Here is a 26,706-nt window from a genome sequence, read left to right as displayed (position 1 = left end):
TGATGGTTGTATTAGGGTGAGTGTTCTATTAGGGTGACTTCCCTATTAGGGTATTCCAATGTTTTTCAAGTAGCAGTGGTACATGTGATGCCAATAATATGGTTAGTTGGCTAGTGGTACCCATACAGCATCTACCTATATAACATTCTGTTTGCTATTATACAATTCTGCCCCAATCACCATTCACGGAGCTTACAGCAGGAACTTATCACCTTAAGTATATTATTGTACCTTGTAGTGTTGTTTTAGTTAACCATAACTAAAACTTAAAGTACTTTTAGTAAGGCAAATATGTATAAACTAAAACTATAACTAAAAGCAAATCCATATTTTAACTAAAACTAAATCTATAACTAAAAACCAACAGAATAATTTACTAAAACTAAATCTAAAACTAAAAAGAGTTAAGAAAGATAACTAAAACTATAACTAAAACCAAAAGATTTTCTTATGTACAACTAAAACTATAACTAAAACAACAAAGACAATATCACGATAACTAAATCTATAACTAAAATGAATTAAGAAGGATTATTATAACTAAAACTAAAATTATTGAAGAAGTTAGCTATGACTACAACCAAAATTAAAACTACTAAAACAACACCATGTTGCTCAGACCACAGCACGTATAAGCTCACACACGTTCTACAGGTGAAACAAAGCACAGAATGAAACTGTACTGATATATGTAGCATCCAAACATCAATATGTGCTATAGCTTATGACCTGATGATGGTTTAGTTAACTATAACTAAAACTAAAATACTTTTAGTAAGACAAATATATATTAGTTAACTAAAACTATAACTAAAAGCAAATCTGTATTATAACTAAAACTAAATCTATAACTAAAATACAACAGAATATTTTACCAAAATTAAAAAGGAATTGGAAAAGATTACTAAAACTATAACTATAACTAAAAGATTTTCACATTTTAAACTATAACTAAAACTAAAACAACCCAGTGAATATAACCATAACTAAATCAATAACTAAAAGGAATTATGAAAAATTACTAAAACTAAAATTATTGATGAAACTGACTATGACTATAACTAAAACTAAAAGTCCTTACTAAAACAACACTAGTACCTTGGACAGTAAATCATTGTGCATCTTTGTAACATATAGCTTTGCTGGCATGTAGGTCATTGCAATATCTAAGGAATACCAGTAGTAGTATTTTATAGCATTAAATTCAATGTTGTGTACAGTATCTACCAAGTCAAGTAGCATTAAAATAGTGACTGCATAGTGTTAACTCATGATAGGCATACCACCATGCATCTGTGGTGTGTTCATTACTCAATGTAGCATTGTATAATGCTACCAGTAGGTCAGCATAGGTAGCATAGTGTCCTTTAGACTCCGTCCACCTTCGTAATGCTTGGTAGGCTTGTTCTCCTCTGAAGATTGGAGGAAAGCTTCCATCTTGTCTCTGGCCTGTACAATAGTCCACTTCTATTTCTTGTATATCAACTTCACTGAGACCAAAGAGTTTAGCTGTTGACTGCCAATGTGGTAACTTCATTGCCAATTGTTGTATAAATGTGTTATGTTTGATCTGTACTGGAATAAGTGACAGTTTCTGTAGTACTTCTTTATGAATCACACTAATAGTAGGATCTGTAAGGATAGTGAGTGATAGTGTATCCAGTATATGGTTTAATATTTTATAACACATGTCCATGTATATGCCATAAAATACCAGCAAATTTAAGCTGTAAATTTTTCTAAAAAGATTCAAATTAGGAGTATCAAGACACACGGTAGTGTGTCGTGTGGCCAAGAAAGCTGGCGCACCACCGGTGAGTATATTGACAGGAAGAAAGAAAACAGCTTTTTCACGCATGCATAGCTCCATGGTCCCTTCTCCAAAGCACACTATTTTTGCATTAAAGCTGTCCGCCAGGTAGGGTACGCCACACAGCAAATTTGATTAAATTCGCAACAGCCATTTGCAAGATATGGGCGTCCAAGGTTTCATTTTAATTTCTTCGTTTTTTTCTTCTTATAAGTTTTTCTTCTTATAGCTACCATACGGGGGTTCGATTTCTTTTCGCACACTTTGTAAAAATTGCTATAAAATACAAATGTGTAACTCGATTGCCTCAATCTTTGGTACAAATGAAGAGCGTGTATTGGTGGATTCACGTACCGAGTTTGCTGTGAATCTCAGGAATATCCAAGGAGTTATGAGCATTTATTCATGTAAAAAAAGATCAAACTTCTATCATGGCTACAGGGTAAACCGAGTATAGGAATAACTTGAAAATTGGTGTGTAGATAGGCTGATCATCGTAGCAGTACTAGTGTCTTTTGATACAGTAGTTTGAATAGCAATAGAGTTACAGCGACAAAGTTATAAAGCAAAATCCACCAAACAAAAGTAAAATCGAGATACTCTAGTAGAGCAGTCACCACGGGTAAAAAAAGGTGCACAATAAAATGTCAAAAAAACCTTACCAGAGTTCGAACCAGGGACCACCATACCTAACACCAGCACCCTTAACCACTGAAACACTGCTACCTTGGCTGATCACCTCACTTAATTTCTGCTTTATAAATGAAATTTCTAGTTGAAATCTGCTTATAATCAAACTTTTGAACTAGATTGTTCTAGAACATTTTATGCACATCTTATTAGAAGTCCTCAAAAATGTGCACTCTATTAGAGTATTACAATAATATTATCAAATATCGTGCAATGCAATACATTTATAAGTCTGTCTTCAATAATCATCCTTGTATCTGCATAGAAAAGAAGTGTGAGTAAAAACAAACCTCAAGTCAGACATAGGCTGGTTTTGGGGCCTTATAAAGTACAAAAAGAAATGGAATCCACACAAAACAGGCCAAGCTGTGAAAAAATGGTACAGCCTTAAAAAAGCTTGGGTGAAAAAAGTTGTGAAATCAAAGGTGGCGGCCAAGAAATGGCTGCAATGATGTCAATGCTAAAAAAATTTAATAATGGCTGTGTGCATTGTTAAAATTTATTAGCATTAACATCATTGCAGCCATTTCTTGGCTGCCACCTTTTTCACCCAGCCTTTTTAAGGCCACACCATTTTTTCACAGCTTGGCTGTTTTTGTGTGGATTTGTATTTACATCACATAGGGATGTTACATTGAAAGAGGTGTACCTGTGTTCACATCACTGATGTAGTGTGTAACACGTTGATCTCCTCCAGTGATGGTTACTGGTACACAAGGAGCTGTTGATGAATTACGTGTGGTTATCACTAGGTGATACTGAACTACTGCAATGTGTTTGTCATCAACTTCACTTTTCCCAATCTGTTATCATGGTATTGTAAAGGCATTGTCTAAAATCATGTTAGTACCTTATATTTCTTATCTGCTACAAACGCTCTCCAGCCACCATCATCTGCTGATTGTGGATGAAACACTAACTCATCAGACTGGAAAGTTAACTCAATGAGGGAGCATATGTTTCCTTTCCTGGTCTGTAACTTAAAAAAAACATGAAAATATCAAGTATTGCAGAGACCACTGAACCTAATCACCTCCCTTTGAGGGCAATTTATAAAGTGTATGAAGCTACTGCAGTGACTGTGGAATAGGCCAGAATTATTATTGTAGTTTATTAACTAAGCACTCTATAACACTAATATCTGGAATTTGGGAAAATTCCAAACTGATATCAGTGTGTGTGTGTGTGTGTGTGTGTGTGTGTGTGTGTGTGTGTGTGTGTGTGTGTGTGTGTTAGTAGTGTGTTAGTAGTGGGTTTGTGTGTGTGCGTGCGTGTGCGTGTGTGCGTGCGTGTGTGTGTGTGTGTGTGTGTGTGTGTTAGTAGTGGGTTTATGTGTGTGTGTGTATATGTGTGTGTGTGTGTGTGCGTCTGCAGCTGTATGCATGTATATTGTACACTTGTGTAGTATGTGTGCATGTGCATACATATGGTGTGTGTTGTGTGTGCTAAATACACTACATTTAAACATTTAAAACATCTCCATGTACCCAATTACCTCATAGCCAGTTGGGGCACAATGTGATAATGAAATGGAAACAGTACGTTTATCAGAATTTTCATTAATTCCTAACCAGTAGGACTTGGGAGTATTACTATCAGCACAAGATGCTGACCATTTTGAAATACACTCCTTCTTTGTTGATAATCCATTGATACTGTTTGCAGATTTAACTTGAAGACATAATATTTGTGGGTTAAAAATACTCTTTGTCACTAATTTTCTTGCTAGCTTTAGCCCTACACGTTTCTTTGTAGAAATCCTGTAAGCTGAAAATGACCTCACAGCAATAACTCCATAGGGATATTCTGGAGGGAACAGTCCTGAGAGCATCTCACCATAACCAGTGGAGTCCATACCATTGTCATATTTAACAAAACACAATCCACTAGTATCATATGATACAAAACAATGTGGTATCTCAATGTGAACATCTTTTGTGAACAATATAATATTGTTTGGTGGACAGCATTCAAAGCAAACAGTCGCACTACAACCTTGCATGCTGGCATGAAGGGTACTACAAGTGTTAAAGCCACTCTTCCTTGTGATTTCAACACTGCTAGTTCCCACTGGTAAGGAGTCACGAGGTATGAAGAGTGTTGTCCCATGGATAGGATCATAAATAAATGCACCATCTCTTCCCACAGTGATAGTAACTTCACTGCCAATCTGTATGAAATCACTTGTTGACAGTTGCACTACACACCATCAAGGAAGAAAGGAGTAACAACAAACACAAAATTGCAAAACTAGTATATATGGTATACAGCTATAATACCCTGTAATTAGGGTCTATTTCTTCTGTTGACACACCAGCCATGTAACAATAGCTGTTTACGTATGAACTGGGTATGTACCTCTCAAAGCAGTACCCATGTATGAAATTAAAAAATGCAGGTAAATGCACTGCATGGCTGGCGTCTACCTGCATGTGAACTGAGTTATGGGCTTTACTCCTTTTCCTAGTCATTTTGTCTTGGTTAATATCTTTGACCGTTGATTAGGCCTGCGTCAAATATGCCAGCATAATAAAAAGCATAATAGGCTGGAGTGCTATGCCAGGATAATGATATATAGCATAATAGGTGGATAATTCAAACTATGGAGCTTAATTCCATACTCCCTAATAGAGCAGTCAGTGGAAACTGCAATAGAGCACTCAAATGCATTGTACATAGCTCCTTAGATCGGTATTCTCTATTAGAACAGTCACTTTGTAGCGAAATACTCTAATAGAGAATTCACTGATTAAAATGTTCCAAGAAATGTTGCTAACCTAGGAGCATAATGCAAGCATAATGGGAACACCTGAAGAGCATAATAGGTGAAGGAAATCCCTGAAAGCATTTTGGGCAAAATTTTGAGCATATTTGACTCAGGCCTACCAATGATAAATATTTCATTTATCTATAGGGTGTGTGCTTCTTGTACTTATATGCATACCATTCCCATGTTAATTATGCAAAGTTTCACAAAGGGATACTATAAATTCTTAGCAAGAAATATCAAAGAAGCAGCTATGATTATTATTCTCAGAGAAAAGGTTAGATGGGTGTGGAACTTGATTGAGCATCTAAAGTGAACAGATTCTTGGATGTTGTAGGTAGTTTTACTTGAAAATATTCATATTATGTATTTAGCCCACAATTCTAAATAATTTTTGAAATGGTCTTTCCAAAAGCACCAATGAAGAGTTTATGAATCAGTGCATGTATAGGCTGTAGGACCAGGTGTCCTACAGACCTTCAGCACTTGTGCTGTAAAGCATTAATAAATAAACTAGTGTCCATTTGGTTCTACTTGGGGTACTTAGAGATAATGAGTTACTTTCTAGAATTCCTATGGATATAATTACATGAAAATAACAAGGAGAAAACATCCTGACCACCCGGTAGACTCCTGTAAGCGTTCGAGCGTAAATCGGATGGCTGCAGGTTCGAGGCCACCCATGGATTTTTTCTCCTTTCTCCAACTTTTCAAACACACCTTAAGTAGTTAAAGTCTAAGTAGCTAAAGTCTTTGAGCAGGCTGTAGGACCAGGTGTCCTACAGACCTTCAGCACTTGTGCTGTAAAGCATTAATAAAATTAGGTATACAGAATTTCAACTTCAGGAAGGATGCCGGTACTTAGGAAGTGAGTTAACAAACTGCATAAGTAAAAAAGAAGAGCTTCTGTGTCCACTCATACTGGTGCTTTTATGCTACTGTCTAACAGAACTGTAATGAAATCCTTTTGAATGTTCTATTAGAGTAGTTGAGTGTGTGTTTTGATTTATAGATCTTTAATCGTCCACCTATCATCAATGTTAAGAAGAGCTTAGCTCTTCCTCTTTATCTTTCCACTTTCCATACGGTATACAATTACACCTGTAAACTTCTAACTTCCTTTCATGAGGGGTGCTTCAGCACCTCAAGTCCTTTACCCACATCCTCCCCAGTCATATATAGCATGTTAGTATAGTAAAGAAACTATACCGTATATAAATTAGAATCAGGATCAGTTTTTATACTGTGATAAATCTTAGCATAGTGTTAGAATGAGTGATTTATACAATGCACATACACTAATCAAACCATCAGGTAGCTAATAGAAAAGCAATAAAATGAGAGATAGTAAGTTTGCTGAACTACACAAACAATAAACAATCTATTGTTACATTGCACAATTTAACTTCAATCTAGCAAGACAATAGATATGTGTGTGTAATTATTATATCTATTACATAGATATACACAAAAGCAAAGCAATACACAATTACAACATGAAACATAACACAGTAACATAGTTAATTGAGTCTGAAAAACTTTCATTTTAGGATGAATAGGTAAATAGTGTATGCATGCAAAGTGAATGTGATATGTAGCTATAGATAAACACCATTTCAGAATTGTTTTATGTTGTGGCTTATGGCAGTTATAATAATTAAGCACATAATTATAGCTATACAGCTGCAAATCCAAGGCAGAAGCTTCGAAGGGATATTGGACCCATGAAAAAAAGGGTTTGAATTATGGGAAAAACTGTAATGTGGATTGGCAACCACATCATATTGTTCATGTTTATCTGAAAATCAATTGAATCCAAGCATTTATGTTTGTGCTGCATTATTTCAAATTCTCAACTCTAGGACCACCATAAATAAATCTCCTATTGCATACATGGCTGCGTCTATTGTATAAATATTGTGCCATACAATCTACATACCATGTATATGCAAATCTAAATTCACACACTATGAATTAATAAAAATAATATGTCTGGGTGCACTTTATAGGTTTAGCTATATATAGCTTTTGGCAACAGCTCATAGCCTCTTACACGTGCATGGTGTTGGTTGCAAGGTGGCTGACTGCATAAGGGTCACAATTTTGGGAAAACAGGAAGGTTGCAGGGGCGGATCCAGGGGGGGAGGGCTTTGGGGGCTGAAACCCCCCCTTCACTTTTAGGCTTTACTTGATCAATATGCTGAGGATTATAATGAAATTTGTCTTAGCATAATTATATGATCACTAATAATACAAATACTCATAAAACCACCTTATAAACATCTTTCCAAGGTATTATCAGTGGATTTATGCTAAAGTTTATGCAACAAGGACCCGGATCAGCATTAGTCACCTAACTACTCTAATAGAACATTCACTGGAAGCATAAGTTGGTTCTGTTATGGAATTTTTCCAAATCTGCCTGTACCTATACATACAATGAAGTGCATTGGTCTGTTTAAAAGGCTTGATTCATCTACTTGTGTAGTTAATATTGGCAATACTTAATTCAGACCATTGAAAATGCTCTCAGATTCAATCTCATACCATTCAAATTATAAAATTTTCCACTTTCAACATTATTATTCTAACATGCACCTATTGTTGTGCAATTGTGAGAGAGTGCATCATATGCTTGGTTATCTGTACCTACCCAAACTTTTCCATTGATAAAATGTTTCAGAGAGCCATACTTATAATCTAAAGGCAGTATATAAAATATCTACAGGCAGAAATATGAATTTTATGTGGAAATGGCAGTATTTTAGCATCTATTTTTCAAAAATTTCCTGGGGGGGGGCATGCCCCTAGACCCCCCCTTATATAAATCCTAGATCCGCCCCTGGGTTGGAAGGTAGGGAAAATCTATTATTTTGAGAGTTTGTCTAGGTTTAGAATAATTACTGTATTTAACTTACAATTTGGCCAAACTGCATACTCTTCATATCCTGGAAATATAATGAATCGTGAAAAGAACTGTTCAGTGGCATGAAAGTATTTGCTGCCCTGTTCTTCTTGTGTTACTATCCTCAGAAAAATATTAAATTCTCTTTCTCGTTTTCCTTGCAAGATTTCACTAACTATTCTTGACTTCTCATAAGAATCATGAATGCTTTTCAATCCTTCTCCCACAGAGAAGGAAAGGATGTTCTTTTCAGCTAGCCCATCAATAATTCTGTTCAGATTGAGCTTCTGAATGGCCTCGAGCCAGATAAGAATTCTAGAATAATGCGTCTGTGACCTCGACACGACAAGTATACACTACTACTGACAATTTACTCGGCTGGGTTAAGTGCACTATATTAGGATAGGGGAAAACCCTATACATACTTCAGTGACGTCAGTATTAAAGGAGCATGCGTGCTAGGAATTGGACCACAAAGTGAAGAATGGAGCATTCAAGAAAAGCGTTTCAAACTTACAAAGATTCTTTTACGCTGCTAGCAAGAAACGGAGGGTGTAGTTTAATTAAAGACAGCAAGTTTTATGTGTGGGGAGGCGAGGGAGAGAGGATTAAGGCAGGTTATGAATTTCTCAGGTACGATCCTAGGTTTCGTAATATAAGGCCACTCCAATTGGTAATTATGTTTCTGGTCCTTTGAAAATCAGTTTTAGGTGCGGGCGGGCGGAATTCAGCAACAGAGCAACAATGAAGTGACTGATTAATTAGAGTATTTTTGTGATTTACTGACTGTTCTATTAGAGTATATCGATCCATACTATGCACTGTGCCCATTTCTTGTAGGTATTCACTGATAAAATACAAACTATGACACTTAGATAGTTAGATTTAGCATACTTGTTGCAGCCCAACAATTGTTTCTGGAATCCAGGTTTTCCAAAAGGCTGATGCGGGCATTTTACCCATGTATTTCTGAAATTTCACATTCTCCAAAATAGGATTCGGGCGGAGGACCAGAAACATAATTACCAATTGGAGTGGCCTAAAGGAGTGTACAACACTACCAGAACCAGAACCAGCACAAAACAACGACGAATATTGTTACTGCCACAATTGACGAGTATGATTTAGAGGAAGGGGTGTGGCGACATAGGATGACTCGTGCAGATAGTATGGAAGACTTTCCACTGTTTGGAAGAGGTTGTAACATGATTGAAATAAATGGAAACCTGTATGTATTCTCAGGATACAATACTAAAATCCTAACACAAGAGGATGGAACTCAAGAAAGACATGGCATACATGCTAACACTGTACATTGTTTGAATCTTGAAACATTCAAATGGAAGAGACTTACTCCAGTTAGCAATGCACATATACCTCCACCTCTGTACCTGTGTGGAGCACTGAGCTATGATGGGAAGTTATGTGTGTTTGGGGGGATGACTAAGACACTACGACAGCCACCGAATGATGGAGAAGCACGAACTACAGCTCATTTACAAGAAGGAGCTGACTGCCAATCATATACAAATGCTCCAGACAAATTTTGGACCAATGAATACTTTGAATTTGAGATCAAAACTTGTATGTGAGTGTGTTAGGTATTCTACCTTTAGTTAGGTATGATCTACCTCTGTAATGTATGTGATTCTTTATAGTATATGTAACCTACCTTTATGCAAAAGCCACACCTTTGGATGGCCCAACTCAAGTGGCCCACAGGTACTTCTCTCCTTACACCGTGCCAATAAGTTAGCTATTTAACTTTACCCCCTCCATGTGACCTTCACACAGTGCCAAAGTGTGCTTGTGTTGTACTTATTGCTTCCCAGTATACTTGTTTGTTTATTGCAGTTGTACATTTGTTCTTTATACGCTCTTGTATGGAAGATGGCTATGCCAAATATTTGAGCTAAAATAAAAATAATAAAATATTTGAATGTGTACATTTGCATTTTGATACGTAGCTATAGCACATAATATTTATTATACGTATACATACTTACATGTGCAAGCGTGCACACACGAACAGGTACATACTAACAATTCTAACAAATGTTTATATTGCACTTCATTGTTTCAATAATAATAACACTGTGTAAATACAGACACAATACAGACATAAGCCATTACATCACTTGCTACTAGACTTTATATACATAAGAATACAGTGATGTCTGTCTTGTTGTATACAGTAGAGTGGAGTTCTCCACCTGTTAAGAGCAGGCCTCCACCATGTGGAGTAGTGACATTCACCAGGATCAGTGATCATCATGCTGTTGTGTTTGGTGGAAATTATGACAACAGTCGAAGTGACGATCTCTACATGTTTGACTTGCAATGCAAAGTAAGAAATGTCCATCATACAGTAGTTATAGTTACCATTTCTTGTATACGGTGTATAGGAATTTACTAGTACCCTCAAGTCAGGATATGTCGGTAGCTGGCCACCCAGACTGACATTTCACACTACAGCATGTCTTGTTAATCCTGACATGGTGGATAAGTGCTTAATACCAGGTACACCACCACTAACTCAAAAACTACTGATAGCCTGGGGTAAAGATGATGAACAATCCATCAGTAGTGATGTGTGGTTGTTGGAGATTAATGGACATGACTGTGGATCAATTAAATGGAGAAAGGTAACTCTGTTTTCATGTTTGACTGTGTTGTGGCATCAGTGATTGCTATATTAGAATGTTTTGTTTTTCTTATTCAGTGCTTGTAACCTACAGTAAGAAATTAATGTTCATTGTTACTTCTTTCCCTACAGTTTCCCCCTCAAGCCACCATACAGCCAACAGCCTGGCACACAGCACAACCATATTACATTGATGGAATAGAGGAATGTGCTGTAGTGATATTTGGTGGAAATGCATATGCCAACAGAACTGTACCAGGTAGTGCAAGGGTAGCAGTCAAAACAATGAAACTACTTGAATTTGGTAAGGGTTACCTGCACTAATACTTTGAAATTGTTTGTTAACAGCAGCAGCACACAAATATTAATAGTAGTATAGACCTTATTCATTTAGAACAGTAAGCACCCTCTAATGTCATGCGAAGCCATACAAGACTTCATATTTATAATGGTGATGGCTTTTCAGATACAATTTTGAGTTCCAAAACTGGGTGAGCACAATGGTTGTTATCAAGTTACCATAGTTATGGTACTGTAAATGGCAATATTGGTAGAAAAACACAAAAATATGTTCAAAATAAACCAATAGTGCTAGCTCTCTCCAGCAGGTAATAGCTGCTGTATAAGCAAAACATTTAGACAAACAAAATTTAACACTAACTTCATGTTTCACCAAAACAATTAAATTTCAATAATAATCCAATAGAGTATATGCACTGCCGAAAACATTCTAAAAACACGTGATATTTTAACACGTTTTGTTACGTTTTAATATGTCATAACGGTGAATGACTGATAAATGTACGACCACTTAGCAGTAATTCTTCCAGAATGCTCTACCTGTATAGAATACCAATAGCTGGAAAGAAAACCTGAGTCCGTAGTGTTAGTGGTGAGTTATAGCTCGAGCTGTATTTGCTACCCGTACTTTTATATGGGGTTAGCAATAGTCGTTCACCATCAAAAATTCTCAGGCACACGGCTAATCAATGCGACTTGATTATTTTTCATCAAATGAATAGATCACACATACAGGACAAGGTATGTTTTAAAAGGTTACCATATCATTTTGCGGTGATTGTCATGAAATAGTTTAGTGCAATGTGGTATACACTCTGTTCCATCCATTAACTATTCCATAGGTGCTGTTAACCTATTGTATATTCAGTGGTTAAAATTAAAGGTATCATGTATACATCAACCACATAGTTACTTAATGAATGATTGCACATACAACACAAATGTGACTGGATTTTGGAAAAACGATCTAAATCGCACATTAGAAGTTCCGAGATAAACAGTTTTAAAGAATTGAAGCCAGCATAACTCTCCAAGGATAGCAAGCATGCGTATGAAATTTACACAAAAGATGCATCAATCTGTTACCTTTCAAGCCACTTCCAGTACTTGTAGCTGCTTGTACAGTTTCCCGCCAAATAAGATAGAAAATCTGAGCAGTTGGACGAGCGAAGTAGTATCACGAGTGCTCACAAAGGGGTGGAGGCTGGGGGGTGGCGGGGAGGGCAAGAGATAGACCTCAAAATGGAGGCAGACCACGATTGGAGTCCAGACACGAGATTACAGGGCTGTGCTGGCTCCTTAGTGGCTGATATGTAGCAAAATCAACAGAGAACACGTCTGGCCAACATTATAAGGCTGTCCACCAGTAAACCACTGACTCTTGCAAAGCCAGGTCCTTCACAAGGCCTGAAACCGCCATTTGAGCACTCCACACCACCCAGAAAAGACGTGTGTAAAAACCAGCCTCGTGTGGTTTGAGCAGTGCTGAGGGTCAAAACTTGTAGTACGATAGTGTAGCTATCCACTGGTGGTGTTAGTTTGATTTTGCCTGATGTGTGATTTGGATCGGTTCTGTAAAATCCGGTCACAAATATAGAACTGATATTTTCATCTTATACCATACCAAAAAGAATCAAAATCTTAAATATCACAGGTTACTACACAGGGTATCTCCCCTACAGTTCTCTCCTAAACTATAAATAACTACTAAATTTCATAAACAGTCAAGTGAAGTTTACTTCTCAAATGTTTAAAACAATAACACAATGTCACTGATGTATACAACTCACAGATGTAATAATGACACTTTAATATCTCATTGCACATCATAGTGAACTTTCCCTCACCAGTTTGTGCTCCCCAACCTCCTTGAATCTGCCCCTGATCATGACTTGATCTATAATTTTGCCATGGCCCCATAGAGCATGTGCTCCACACAACTGTACAATATGACATGGAAAGTTTGTAGCTGCAAATAATAACGGTAGAAATTAGAAGCCCTGGAGTTTGGGATCAAGTTTTGGTGAAAGTAATTATTTTGATTTGGTGTGCACTGGTATAACAACATTTTTCCATGCTGCATATCATGAATTCTATACTGTGTAATATGTGTAGGTGTTCCATCACTAAAACAAATTTGTCTGATGGCCATTCATCTTGTCATCTCCAGATATGATCTCAGTCAAGTTGATATCGCTAGTAATTGTTTAATAAAGAAATACTCTCATCGAACAAAACTTGGTAATTCCTATAAAATGTTCTCAATTCCATTACTGTAAACTATTTTAAATTACCGCCAAACATTAACAATGATGAAAGTATTACTGTAGTTGATTACGTACTGCATATACATGATTATAAATTTTCAGACAAGGTTTTTATAAGTTGTATTCATGACAGTTTCTTTCCAGGCTTAATGCTTTGATACATATGCTTAATCCTTCATCATCATAAGGATACTTTAACTTTAAGCCTCTGTGTGTGTACGTGTGTTGTGTGTGTGTGTGTGTGTGTGTGTGTGTGTGTGTGCTTGCATGTGCGTTTGATGGAGGGAAGGATCTCAATGATAAGCATACATGCTATGAAGTGCTCTTTTTTATATACAATAAAATTTGTACTTTTTGTGGCTGATCATATCATGACATCATACCTGAGCTGAAATGCATTGGTCTGTAGAATAATTCAGTATTTAATTTTTGACCTGAAATTGAGTGAGGAACCTAGTATAGCAGTGACTCTATCACACCAGAACTTGTTGCTTTCAATATAATAATGCCACACAAAAATATGGGTAGGTGGAATTCTAGGAAAACCAGGAATGAAAAGCAGGAGTGGGAACAACTGACAGAAAATGCCTGATTAAGGTAATCGTGTTAGTATAACTGGTTGGATTTTATAATAGCACAATGCTTCTTTTTTGCAGCCTTCCACTAGAATGATTGAAACACTCTAATAGAGCAGTCAGGAATTGTTTCCTGGGACTGTATTGAAAGCTTGTGAATTGATGGATTATCTTAGTTAACATACATTAAGTAGGTATATGTATACAGACTAGCTATAGGCATCAACACTGAAAGTTAGCTACTCCCTTGACACATAAACATTTTAAAAGTTCTAACCATTAAACATGTACTAAGTATTAACATTGCCTGCACATGCACATAGATGTGGGAAGTTGTACCTGCAACCTCAGGGTAAAAGTCACATGATGACCTTGAGAAGGATCTGGACCACATTCCTTAATGGTTGTGCCAATCAGACTGCAGCAATATCAGCAGGATTCCTCAATAAAAACTTGGTGGGTTAGTCCTTGATCAAACCATACATATATTTAGAGCTACACCCCAGGCTATTGATTCAGATTCCCTAGGCTCTTAAACTATAGCTTGCACTGAAGAATACTGTACCATTTAGCCTGAGGCACTTTTGTCATCTTCAAAATTAATTATCCAACTGTGTACATGTGCATATATAGTTTTAGAACTGATCATGTCATGATTCAATTGAATTATCAATGTATATTTTCTTTCAAAATTGATAGTACTGTATGACAAAGTTAACTATTGTCAGGGGCTCTTATCCAGATCATAGACATTGAGAGTGCCTGCATGGACACACTGGGAAGATGTGTTATAACACACAGAACCATGTATCATTAAGTATTTTAAATTAACCAAAATCAGTTTATCACTTAATAAATTGTACATAGCTATAGCTATTTGAAAGCTTACAATTGTAAGTCTCAAAGATTGCCTAGTTGTCCACAACAGTAAACACTCTATCCTACACAGTGTAAAAACTGAAGTGTCTTCCAGACACTAAAATGTCCCAATATGGACACCAATATCACCGGTGGTGGGACGTTTTGGTGTCCTGTGACACTTCAGTTTTACAGTATTCACTACGTAGTATAATACATACTTACTTGTTACATAACTGCATGTAAAGTCCATAGGGCAGTTGCTTCCACTATTATTTCTCCACCCCTGACACCAAAACACAATACAGTGCTCCCTCGATTATCCTAACTTCTATTATCTGAACACTTGATTATCTAAACGTATTTTGTCTCAATATGTATGTTCTATTAGAATATTTTAACAAGGTTCTGTATATAAATTAATTAATGGGCTTTGATTGATTATCCAAACTTTTGATTTTCCAACTTTTTTATTGTCTGAACATGTCTTGGTCCCAAGGGGGTCAGATAATCGAGGGAGCACTGTAGTTATTTCCAGTAGCGTTGTTCTAGTATACTAATACTTAATTTTATAAAAGCATTACTGCTTTGCTGTTAGTATTACTTACTAACATGGAAGTATTAAAATACTTCATTTTATTTTTTAGTAAGTACTTCATTTTGAAGAGTTCAGGAACAATTGTCCCTTGATAATGCTAAGACCAGGAGCTAAAGTACTGAAACTTTTTATTCATTAGCCAACTTCACTTGTTTGCCTACAGAATACTACCATTGGGTTGAGATACTCTATAGTAGAGGAGTCACCTAACTACTCTAATAGAACATTCCGTATAGAAACATAACATAAGTCAGTTCTGCAATGTAGTTTGCTTATATTGAAAAAAGGTAAAGCTTATGTACACATTACTAGTATGGCGGAACAACACAAAAATTGTGCACTTATTCATAAAAGCATGAAACTTTCCACATAACTACATAAGTAATACTCCTCAGGACATAAATTTTTTGATATAGTGCCATCACAGATTTGACCTTTGGTGACCTTTATGGCTATCTTTGCCCAGAAAATTGATCATTTTTGTCTTTATATATCTCCCTGAGGTATTAATTAACTTGTTAAAATATGGTGCCAAAATAAAGATCTTATTGAACGAAACAACTTAGTTTTAAATGATGCAGATCATATAATTATTACCCATGTTGAGATAATTTAACTCCCCACGGGTAATTTACACCCCAAGGGCAGGTAAATTCAGAGAATTTTGCAGCTAATAAAAGCGATCATAGCTAACTTTAATGACCACTTCAAATAAAATGGAAGTACCTAATGACCACTTCAAATAAAACCATGCAAGCTATTTCGTTTAACAAGATCTTTACTTTGGTGTCATGTTTTAACATGTCAATCACTGCCTCAGGGAGTTAAAGACAGGATTGATCAAATTTCTGGGCAAAAATGGCCATAAAGGTCAAACCTGTGATGGCACTATATCAAAAATACATGTCATGAGGAATACTATTTATGTGGAAAGTTTCATGCTTTTATGAAAAGTGCATGATTTGGCTAATTTTGGGGGCTATACCACTATACTATACAGTATATTATAGTAAATTTGACCAACAAGAATGGACACAAAAGTATTACTTAATGACTGTATGAAATTCTAGTCATTTATCACTTTCACTGCAGAACTATATTTCTCCGCATTTGTTTTAACATAGGATTTTAGTCCATTTGATCTTGTACACACGTTGTATTGAAAATATTCTTCTACAAGGTCTTGCAGTGTTTTAAGTCATGATCATGTCCATTCTATATAATATACAGGGCAAACATTTAAGGATTTCAGTGTATCAGAATAAGTCATGATCAGGTGTCCATCACTCTTCTTTGAACAGCTTCCAGTGCTCTGATATCTTTAAAAAGCCAAACAACACATGTGTAACCTAAATGTATACAGCGATGTACAGACGTAAAGTGTGTGGAGTGAGCTGACATGAAATGTATGAGATACTACTGAGATAACTGCAACAGTGCCGCTTGATGCTTTACATATTACATTATTGATTGTGATGAGGAACATTTTAGTAATGTAACACCCAGTTCTTCAGTACATTTATTATACAAACATTCTAGTGCATAAAGTATCAAGACACACGGTAGTGTGTCGTGCGGCCCAAGAAGCCGGCGCGCAACACCCGTGAGTATATTGACAGGAAGAAAGAAAAAACAATTTCCGCACCTCCGTAGCTCTGTGCTTCCTTGATGAAACAAGACGATTTTTGCTGTGGACATGCCCTCCAACTTCAGCACTCCACATTCCAAATTTGAGCGAAATCGCTTCAAGCGTTCACGAGATATGCGACTTCAAAAATTGGCTTAGTTTCTTCGTTTTCTTTTCTTCTTATTTTTCGGTGGGGTCTATTCTACGGAACGGAACGGAACGGAACGGAACGGAACGGAATGATGGACTAAACTGCGGAACGGAATGCTTTCTCAGATTGAAGCTTGCAGCTTACCATTGCTGTACAAGTTATCAGTGGCACCTCCAGCAGGTAATCAAACGTACCCCAAGAAAGATAAAACGAATTTAAGGATCGATTGTGGGTTCTTGTTGGTTGTCATTAGTAACGAAGTACTAATTGTGGGAATAGCTGACTCAGTGTGTTCATCTTCGGATATATCAAGTAGGGAACTTAATGCATGACTTGTTTTTACTAGTATGTGAGTTATTTTTACTTACTTGACTTTAGAATGTACAGTCTGAGGCCCAGCCTTTCTATTCGGCATAAATCAGTATGTGTATAGCTGCACTACAAAGGAAACAAGTATGGTGACAAGCTAAATCAACTCAGTCTAAGCAGAATCTAAAGGAATTTTGTGCAGTGTGTGAGGAGCAAACATTCAGATACCTCAAGGAGGCTATATTGTGTGAACATCAATGATTCATTAACAGAGTAGTGGACTATTGTCAGATGTCTCAGCCTGAGTACTGAGTTGAATTCTGGATGGGGTCTATTTTACAGAATGGAATGATTTCTGAATCAACTTGCAGCTTGGCTAGCTGCTATCATTGCTGAAATTGCATTTTATCAGTAGAACCTCCAGAAAAATGGAATAGGATAATTATAAAACATTAATTAAGTGATTGTTTAGGTAATCATGACTTTATTCAGTCTAATAAACAGAATATATGGTTGATTGAGTGAGGTATCACTTTCAGAATGTTCAGACGACCAGTGATGAGATGCATGGATTCATCGAATTTTTGTTGTGGTTGGAGACATTAAATATCCAAAAGCAAACTGACTGTATAATATTAATTCACTTTCTTTATATTTTCTCAATTTTGAGCCTGTATACAAATAATTGAATTTTCCTTGTCAATAGAAATCCTAGAATAAGATGGGAGAGAAACTTATCTTTGTTTACCTATACTGTACAACCAAGAGTTTGTAATACTGATTTGTATGGGGGAGAGTGTCTAACTCTCAGTATGGCCTGTACAAACACCCTGCGTAAAGTTCACCTTTCATCAAATCAACACCTTTACTGGGAGGTAGAAAACTGTTGATTAGTGTTGCTGAAGAAGGTAAAGCCTTTGTTCTGAAATAAGGCCGAGGTGTTACTTTAAGCAGGGTGTTTGGTGAATGCATTCAAGTTAGACACTCTCCACCTTATTATGAACTCTTGGTACAACTTCAAAGGAAAATGAAGAAAACATACAGATGAATCAATAAAATTACTACAGTAAGGTGAATTACAGACTAGTGAGATCTTGGTTAATTAATGACAGTGGTTGGAGATTAAGTGTGGTAGCTTCTTGTTCTTGAATATGTTGCAAAGTGGAAGTACAAATCAAAATGGGATATCAATTTCATTATGAAAAATTTGTATACATAAATAATCTAGCATTACTATTTCATTTGTCCTCCACTTAAACATGCTACAACAGTACTAGTGTCAGTACATTGGCAGTGAAATTTCAACTCTACAGTAGATCCAACACAGGACAGCCCGCACTGTAACAAATACATGTGATCCCATTGTAATTTCATGGACCAGCTGGACTGGGAATCACTTGAAAATAGACGAACAAATTTAACCTGTTTTGTTTGAAGTGAAGCATGTGAAATGTTACACTTAAGAAATCCTAGGATTCTTAGGTGGTATGTAATTAATGTGTGTTCCATTTCAGGTCTGACTAGATACATTGAAATTACACACACATCCTGGTCCAAATCACGTTTGCCTGGTGGCTACGGGCATGGTTTCACATGCGGCTTATAATAGAGATTTGGCTGATTTTGGAGTTTTGGCATTTAGCCTGATACAAGGCTAGCAGTCAGACACATCCTTGAATTGTGCAACAGATAAAATCAGCTCACTATTGAATACGGCATTAGTCCACTGCACCAGCTGTTAATATATAAATAACTCCATGCACACACTTCAGTGATGTTTGCAGAATATACCCTCCTTGCAGTCTGCCAAAATATTTGCTCCTCACACACTGCACAAAATTCTTCAAGTTTTAATTCAGCTGGCTCTTTCCTGTTACCAGTATCTTCCTGCTTGCTTTATTTATACACTGACTTATGACTTGAAAAGACCGGCCCAGACTGTTTTCTAAAGTCTAAATAAGAAAAACAGCTCACATAAAGTTCCCTTCCGTATGGATGAAGATCACTGATACAGCTCATCCCACAATAATACTTCGTTACTAATGACAACCAACAAAAACCCACAATTGATCCGTTAATTCTTTTTATCTTATGTTTAATCACCCACTGGAGATGCCACTGCTAACTTATAAGGGAAGTTTCAGCAATGGTAAGTTGCAAGCTTCAATTTGAGAAAGCGTTCCGTTCCGTGGTTTAGTCCATCATTCCGTTCCGTTCCGTTCCGTTCCGTAGAATAGTCCCCACCTTATTTTTCTTCCTCTTGTCGCACACTTACAAAAACTGCTATAAAACGCGAACGCCATACCCGATTGTCTTGAAATTTGGCACACAGAAGGGGGGTATAAAGGCGCATCTCGGTACCAACTCTGGCTGGAATACGATAAACAGGCAAAGCGTTATGAGCGATTTATTCACGAAAAATAACACCAATATGTTGTCACGCTTACAGGGTAAACCGCGTATGGGAAGAAGCTGAAAATCGGTGGGTGAATAGGTTAACTATTGAACCTCTAACCTTTTGTGGTTTGAAAGAAATCGAGCTAAAAACCAGGAAGATACAACGAAAAAACCAACAGTGTGTAACAATTATGCAATCGAGATTACCTAATAAAAGAACAACTGCTTGCCACGCCTACCAGATAAACTGCTTGGGGGTAATGCTTTGAAAATCGTTGTACAGATGGAGTAATCATCTTAGAAAGGCTCATCAATGGTGTAGAAGAATCAGACTTAAAGCCACGGAGTTATAATGTTCTATACCATATGCGTATTTTGTACCATACGCGTATGGTACATACCATATGCGTATACGCGTACGGTACAACCATACGCGTATGGTACGGAAAATCGTACCATCTGAGTATAGCTAACCTGGTATGCGTATAATATCAAGCAGAAGGTTTTTGCACTGCCTTACCTATTGACTACGCCTGATGGCACTCTGCTTTCATTTCTGTTCGGGGAAGAGGGAGGAGGGAGGGGCTAGTCTTTCTGTTCATTTCATTTCATCAAAGTATCTGACATTTCATCAAAGTATCTGACAGTTCCACAAAATACATGCAATAGAGCCATCACCCATATAATTATGATGGTTTATGTAAGCACCTGTGGATTATTTTCTTGATGACTTCTGACTTTTGTACATATTGATTTATTGCCTCGTCCTGCTGTCTACTGCCTTATTTGTCATGGATTTCCATCTTGCATTTTTATAATAAATGACTTCATTTATCCACAGTGTAATTGATTTGAAAGTACACAAGCTGGTATACTGTATATGTTCTTTAGAATAGTTGAGTTAAAATGACCAGATTTGTGAACAGGTACCTTTTCCACACATTTTACATACCAGAAAACAAAATGATGTAACACTTGACTCCTTACACTGATAAACTTGCTCTTAGTATCAAAATGCAGATAGATACTAGTAGCTACTGTACACTCATGGATAATTGCATGCAGGCATGCGCAATTATAAGGTATATGTTCAAAAACTTATGAAACCCCGAATTTCAAAATATGCATGGGTCAAATTTTGTCTGTGAAAAAGGTGCCTTTTTGCAAATCCAGTCACAAATTATCTAGCTGTTGCATAGCAATTGCACACACTGACAACGTGTGGTAAATTTTAATTTTTGTTTCTTCTTCCACACAGTACATTGTGGCTGCAATTGCTACACATATATTGCTTCTTATTGGATTCATGATCCATTGTTGATACAATGAAAATTCAAAAACTAGGCCATTATTACAAATGCTACTCCTCCTTCATATCTATAATAGAGTTAATGATGTAATGTAATGATGTGACATGATGTAATATAATGTAATTTATGCATACCTGTAACATTAATATTGTGTACTGTAGTAGTAAGAGTTAGTTGTTATTGTGTACTTTCAGTTATTGATTAATAATATTATATACAGTAGTCTGTTTTGCCTATAAATGGTCTGCCTACACTTCCCTACAATTAGAACAATACCCACACATAATATTTATGTGTTTACAAATACTCCTGAAGATAGTCAAAGATTAGTACAATAATTAAAAGCTATATAGAGCGATATTACCCAAAACTCTACTAGGGGTTTCTCTATACTTGTATATATGAACTTTGTAAAAATGTGTTTGGGTTTAAAGGTGCCCAATTATCCCTTCAACATAAAACAAGAGTAGTATGCTCCTTGTCTTACTCAGAAACTGAAATTTGAAGTTTGATCTTCTAAAGCATTATTTAGGACAAAAGACATTCATTTCTTTTAGGCTGTAGAATTGTGCCAGCATATTGATATTCACGATTTTTCAATGAATATAACTGGAATGCATACGCTAAGCCAGTAGAGGTAGCATTGTAGCTAAACATAAACATAAGATTTTGATATAATTATCCATATACTGCATTCTGATTGGTTACAACATAGCAACCATATTAAATAATTTGCATCCATTGGCAAATGGAGCCAATTTTTTCAGGCATATATATATTATTTCATTAAATATTTTATTCTATTGTTGCTACATATAATCTATTGTTTACCTTTAATTTGTTAGTACACTAGCTTCCACTTAAAAAATGGACATTTATGCCTGGTGGCACTAAAGGTGTGTTGAACAGACAATTTTAATCAGATGAGCTCGAGAAATAATGATTGCTCAAACAGAGGAAGACCTGGAGAATGCTGATACAATAACATTGAGGGAGGTAGCAAAGAGATATAACTGTAGAGAAAGTAATGTTTTTAGTTTGCAAATTAATGTAAATCTGCATGGTTGTAGCTTAATATAGCAATATTAGACACGCTATACTCTAAGACTGATGTGCATAGTAATTAATTGTGCAATAATTTTTTTTTAACTGTAGTTCGCTGAATCTTTGCTATTGAATGAGGCATGTACATTGCCTGCTGAGATGAAGTAGGAAAACACAACGTGGCAGAGATTTTATGGTGAGTTTATGAGTTCTAATGTATAGTTCAGTGATGAATGTATATTAAGTAGCATGCATTGTTTTATTATTGTTAAGTGCGTTGTATAGCTACTTGCTACTTACTGTCATACTTGTGGATGGGAAGACAATGTGTTTAGCTACTCTTATCTGAATGTACTCTTTAATGTTAACAACATCCACATTAATTTGTGCTTGTAGGTCCAGTGTGATGAATATACTATTTACAGTATGTATAAACAAGAAAAGTACGTAAACAAGACATTGGATCTTCAAAAGAAGAAGAGTGTACATAGTATATAAAAATGCAAATACAGTGAGGAGCCATGCTGCACAACTGATGACATTTACGAAGTTCATTTTTCCAGTTATTAGCTTTGCACAAGCAGTATATGCATATATGTATAATTCAGTTAGAGCTTACTAGCTACCATGCATGTTGTAATTGCTCTCCTTGCTTATTTACCCAATTCTGTTGTAAATTGTCAGTTATCCACACTTATAATTGAGTATATATATAAGACCATCTGCATGCTTCTGATAGCTATACTGTATAAAGTAGCATACATGCACAGTACCATTTATGTAAAGTTCTGCAGACAAAGTGAGGTCATGTACATAAGATTTAGATACATTAGTATAGGACTATAGTGGGAAATGCATGGGCATGCATGGCAAGGATAAAATGCATGCAGTGTGCTCAGAGATGAATAAATTTATAGTTACAGCTCAGTAGTAAGCAGATTATTGTGTTGTGTTCTAAGTTTGCTCAGCTAGAAATGCTTGTAAAGACAGCCCATTGTAGCTAGGTGATGGCAAGGCTAGAAGATACTGAGAAAAGGCATAATACGCATATGGTACGTACCATACGCGTATGTCTATACCGTACGCGTATGGTACGGAAAATCGTACCGTACGCGTATGGTATGTACCATACGCGTATGGTACATACCATACGCGTACGGTACAAAATACGCATATGGTATAGAACAATAATACGAAATCCAACTTGGTGCAGCAAGTGCGAGATCGAGATACTCTAATAGAGCAGTCATCCTAATAGAGCAGTCTCACCCTGAAAAGAATTCAAGAGATCAGCTAGAAACAAGTAACCTGTATATAGATCAGCTACAAACAAGTCACCCTGAAGAGAGATCAGCTAGAAGAAGTTACCTTGTAGGGAGTTCATGCAACTATGGAAAGAGATAGTTCAGCTAGAAGAAATCACCTTGTAGAGTTCAGCTACAAAGAAACCACCATGTAGAGAGTTCAGCTACAAACAAATCGCCCTGTAGAGAGATCAATAGAAGAAGTTACCGTGCAGAGAGTTGAGCTACAAAGAAACCATCATGTAGAGAGTTCAGCTACAAACAAATCTCCCTGTAGAGAGATCAGCTAGAAGAAGTTACCTTGTAGAGAGTTCAGCTACAAAGAAACCATCATGTAGAGAGTTCAGCTACAAACAAACCACCTGTAGAGAGTTCAACTACAAACAAATCTCCCTGTAGAGAGATCAGCTAGAAGAAGTTACCTTGTAGAGAGTTCAGTTACAAAGAAACCACCATGTAGAGAGCTCAGCTACAAACTAGTGACCTTGTAGAGACATCAGCTAGAAGAAGTTACCTTGTAGAGAGTTCAGCTACAAAGAGACCATTCTGTAAAGAGCTCAGCTGCAAACAAATGACCTGTACAGAATTCAGCTACAAACAAATCACCCTGTAGAAAGATCAGCTAGAAGAAGATACCTTGTAGAGAGTTCAGTTACAAAGAAACCACCATGTAGAGAATTTAGCTACAAACTAGTGACCCTGTAGAGACATCAGCTAGAAGAAGTTACCTTGTAGAGAGTTCAGCTACAAAGAAACCATTCTGTAAAGAGCTCAGCTGCAAACAAATCACCTATACAGAATTCAGCTACAAACAAATCACCCTGTAGAGAGATCAGCTAGAAGAAGTTAGATAGTTCAGCTACAAACAAATCACCCTGTAGAGAGATCAGCTAGAAGAAATTACCTTGTAGATAGTTCAGCTACAAACAAATCTCCCTGTAGAGAGATCAGTTAGAAGAAACTACCTTGTAGAGAGTTCAGCTACAAAGAAACCATTCTGTAAAGAGCTTAGCTGCAAACAAATCACCTGTACAGAATTCAGCTACAAACAAATCACCCTGTAAAGAGATCAGCTAGAAGAAGTTACCTTGTAGATCGTTCAGCTACAAACAAATCACCCTGTAGAGAGATCAGCTAGAAGAAGTTACCTTGTAGAGAGTTCAGCTACAAAGAAACCACCATGTAGAGAGTTCAGCTGCAAAGAAATCACCCTGTAGAAAATTCAGCCACAAACAAATTTCCCTGTAGAAAGATCATTTAGAAGAAGTTACCTTGTAGAGAGTTCAGCTACAAAGAAACCATTCTGTATAGAGCTCAGCTGCAAACAAATCACCTGTACAGAATTCAGCTACAAACAAATCACCCCGTAGAGAGATCAGCTAGAAGAAGTTACCTTGTAGATCGTTCAGCTACAAACAATTCACCCTGTGGAGAGAGCATCTAGAAGAAGTCACCTTGTAGAGTGTTCAGTTACAAAGAAACCACCATGGAGATTTCTGTAATCAATGTATGTATTATATATAATTGTACATTTACTGATAAATATTTAAAGTACACCTACTTCATATTTTCTTCTTCCTGTGGTAAAGAAAAAAGATAGGTTAAAAAAGTCCCAAAGCCGGCCTATTTGGGGTATACAAATACAAAAAGAAATGAAATCTAATCCAGGTCAAGCAGCACAATAATTCACCTGAATTGTCATTATTAAAACGTTTTACCATTACCTACCATCACAGCCATTTCTTGGCCGCCACCTTGGATTTCACATCTTTTTTCACCATAGCCTTTTGAGGGCCACACACTTTTTTTACAGCTTGGCTGTTTTGGATTAGATATACACATACTTGTATTGTCATCGATCCTACATCACTGAAAATGCTCTCAGATTCTATTTATAACTTTCAAAGTTTCCTGTGCATGAGGACATGCTCAACCCCCTGCATGCACATTTTGTAAGGTACAGTTAATAGGTTTCAATACTTTCTGACCTTGCTCCCCACGCACACGCATGCACACACACACACACACACACACACACACACACACACACACATTTCAGGACGCCATTCCAGTGGCCTCTGTTAACCTATTTCAACTGCTTTAAGGGAGTTCCTGTTACTCATCTATTGAAGGATAAAATATTTCAACTTTGATGCATGCTATCACATGTTATGGTAGCAGCACCATGAATAATATTAGCTACAACACACACCTCAGATCAGTTAGAGTGGAACCTGAGGCGGGTTCCCCCTTCAGATCTATATAGAAGTCTGGATCCATCTCTGAGTAGCCATATAGGGACGCTATAGCTAGTATTTTGCTACGACTGGTTGCAACAGTTGCTGTATGCTCATGCCATTATGCGCCTTTCAGTCTCAGCCCCACTCCACCCCAAGGGTATTCAGTTTGGCAAGTTACTTTATAGTTACATATACATATTTAATACTTGCAACTGAACTATTTAGTTACAGTTACATATTACCCATAAAATAAAGTAACTATAATAATATTACATATTATATTACTTTGTGTCCACAGCCTTAAGCTGTCACGTGTAAAACTACCACCTTATCACGTGACATGATTGTGTTGTTGGACAATGTACAAATCTTGGTTATCACTAAGAAGCTGGTGAATAAGCTTCATTAAGTAGCTTCGTTACTTCGTTGTGGCTAGGCATTACTCAGAGGATAACTAACGAGATTAGTAACTTCGTTACTTGTAGTAATAATATTACGTAATATTATATTACGTAATATTAGACTCGTTACAGTAACTATATTACTTAGGTAACGCGTTACATTTGTAAGTGAAGTAACTTGAGTTATATTACCTGTTTTTATAGCGTATTTCGTTATATTACTTTGTTACCACAAAAGTAATAATATTACGTAACGCGTTACATAAGTCATACCATAATTTACTGTGTAGTGTAATCCCTCTAAGTGCTGGAAGCAAAAAAAGACTTACAAACCACTAAAGTGCTAACCATAAGTATGAATACCATTATATGGCTTCTGGGTTTATAAAATTATTTCGCAGAAGTTGCCAAATGGTATAGCTATAAAATTATACGAAAAGATTTTGCCTAAGCCCCCTGATGCAGGAGTGTATGGGTAAGGCATAGTTCAAATCTCCTGGGAATGGGGG

The 26,706-nt window shown here is 36.6% G+C and overlaps 2 protein-coding genes and 1 long non-coding RNA gene across 3 annotated transcripts; 2 read left to right on the top strand and 1 right to left on the bottom strand.

Moving 5' to 3' along the window:
* Nucleotides 1-1,145: 1,145 nt before the first annotated feature.
* On the bottom strand, nt 1,146-4,432 carry LOC136241441 (uncharacterized). The gene is made up of 4 exons (XM_066032649.1): nt 3,996-4,432; nt 3,351-3,479; nt 3,150-3,303; nt 1,146-1,632 (listed from the first exon to the last, which is right to left on the bottom strand). Exons 1-4 carry the CDS (start codon nt 4,353-4,355, stop codon nt 1,232-1,234), a joined length of 1,044 nt encoding a protein of 347 aa, XP_065888721.1. The 5' UTR covers nt 4,356-4,432; the 3' UTR covers nt 1,146-1,231.
* A 4,824-nt stretch (nt 4,433-9,256) lies between these two features.
* On the top strand, nt 9,257-13,521 carry LOC136241038 (kelch domain-containing protein 1-like). The gene is made up of 5 exons (XM_066032219.1): nt 9,257-9,756; nt 10,368-10,519; nt 10,578-10,817; nt 10,949-11,120; nt 13,232-13,521. The coding sequence occupies exons 1-5, from the start codon at nt 9,324-9,326 to the stop codon at nt 13,393-13,395; spliced, it is 1,161 nt and encodes a 386-aa protein (XP_065888291.1). The 5' UTR covers nt 9,257-9,323; the 3' UTR covers nt 13,396-13,521.
* Nucleotides 13,522-22,071: 8,550 nt separating this feature from the next.
* Nucleotides 22,072-22,953, top strand: LOC136241777 (uncharacterized). The gene is made up of 3 exons (XR_010694399.1): nt 22,072-22,204; nt 22,364-22,448; nt 22,649-22,953. It is a non-coding gene; the product is annotated as an uncharacterized lncRNA (long non-coding RNA).
* Nucleotides 22,954-26,706: the final 3,753 nt, after the last annotated feature.

This window comes from Dysidea avara, chromosome 12, assembly GCF_963678975.1.
Source record: "Dysidea avara chromosome 12, odDysAvar1.4, whole genome shotgun sequence".
NCBI classification, from domain to species: Eukaryota; Metazoa; Porifera; class Demospongiae; order Dictyoceratida; family Dysideidae; genus Dysidea; species Dysidea avara.
Note: the sequence above shows the minus strand (reverse complement) of the source record. Positions and strands in the feature narration are given on the sequence as shown.

Coding starts and splice junctions, on each gene's coding strand:
- LOC136241441 (XM_066032649.1), bottom strand. CDS start 4,355: ATGGACTCCACTGGTTATGGTGAGATGCTCTCAGGACTGTTCCCTCCA. Junction 3,480..3,995: donor GTGCCCCAACTGGCTATGAG/GTAATTGGGTAC, acceptor GTTTTTTTTAAG/TTACAGACCAGGAAAGGAAA. Junction 1,633..3,149: donor CATCAGTGATGTGAACACAG/GTACACCTCTTT, acceptor CTATCCTTACAG/ATCCTACTATTAGTGTGATT.
- LOC136241038 (XM_066032219.1), top strand. CDS start 9,324: ATGACTCGTGCAGATAGTATGGAAGACTTTCCACTGTTTGGAAGAGGT. Junction 10,520..10,577: donor TGTTTGACTTGCAATGCAAA/GTAAGAAATGTC, acceptor TACGGTGTATAG/GAATTTACTAGTACCCTCAA. Junction 10,818..10,948: donor GATCAATTAAATGGAGAAAG/GTAACTCTGTTT, acceptor CTTTCCCTACAG/TTTCCCCCTCAAGCCACCAT.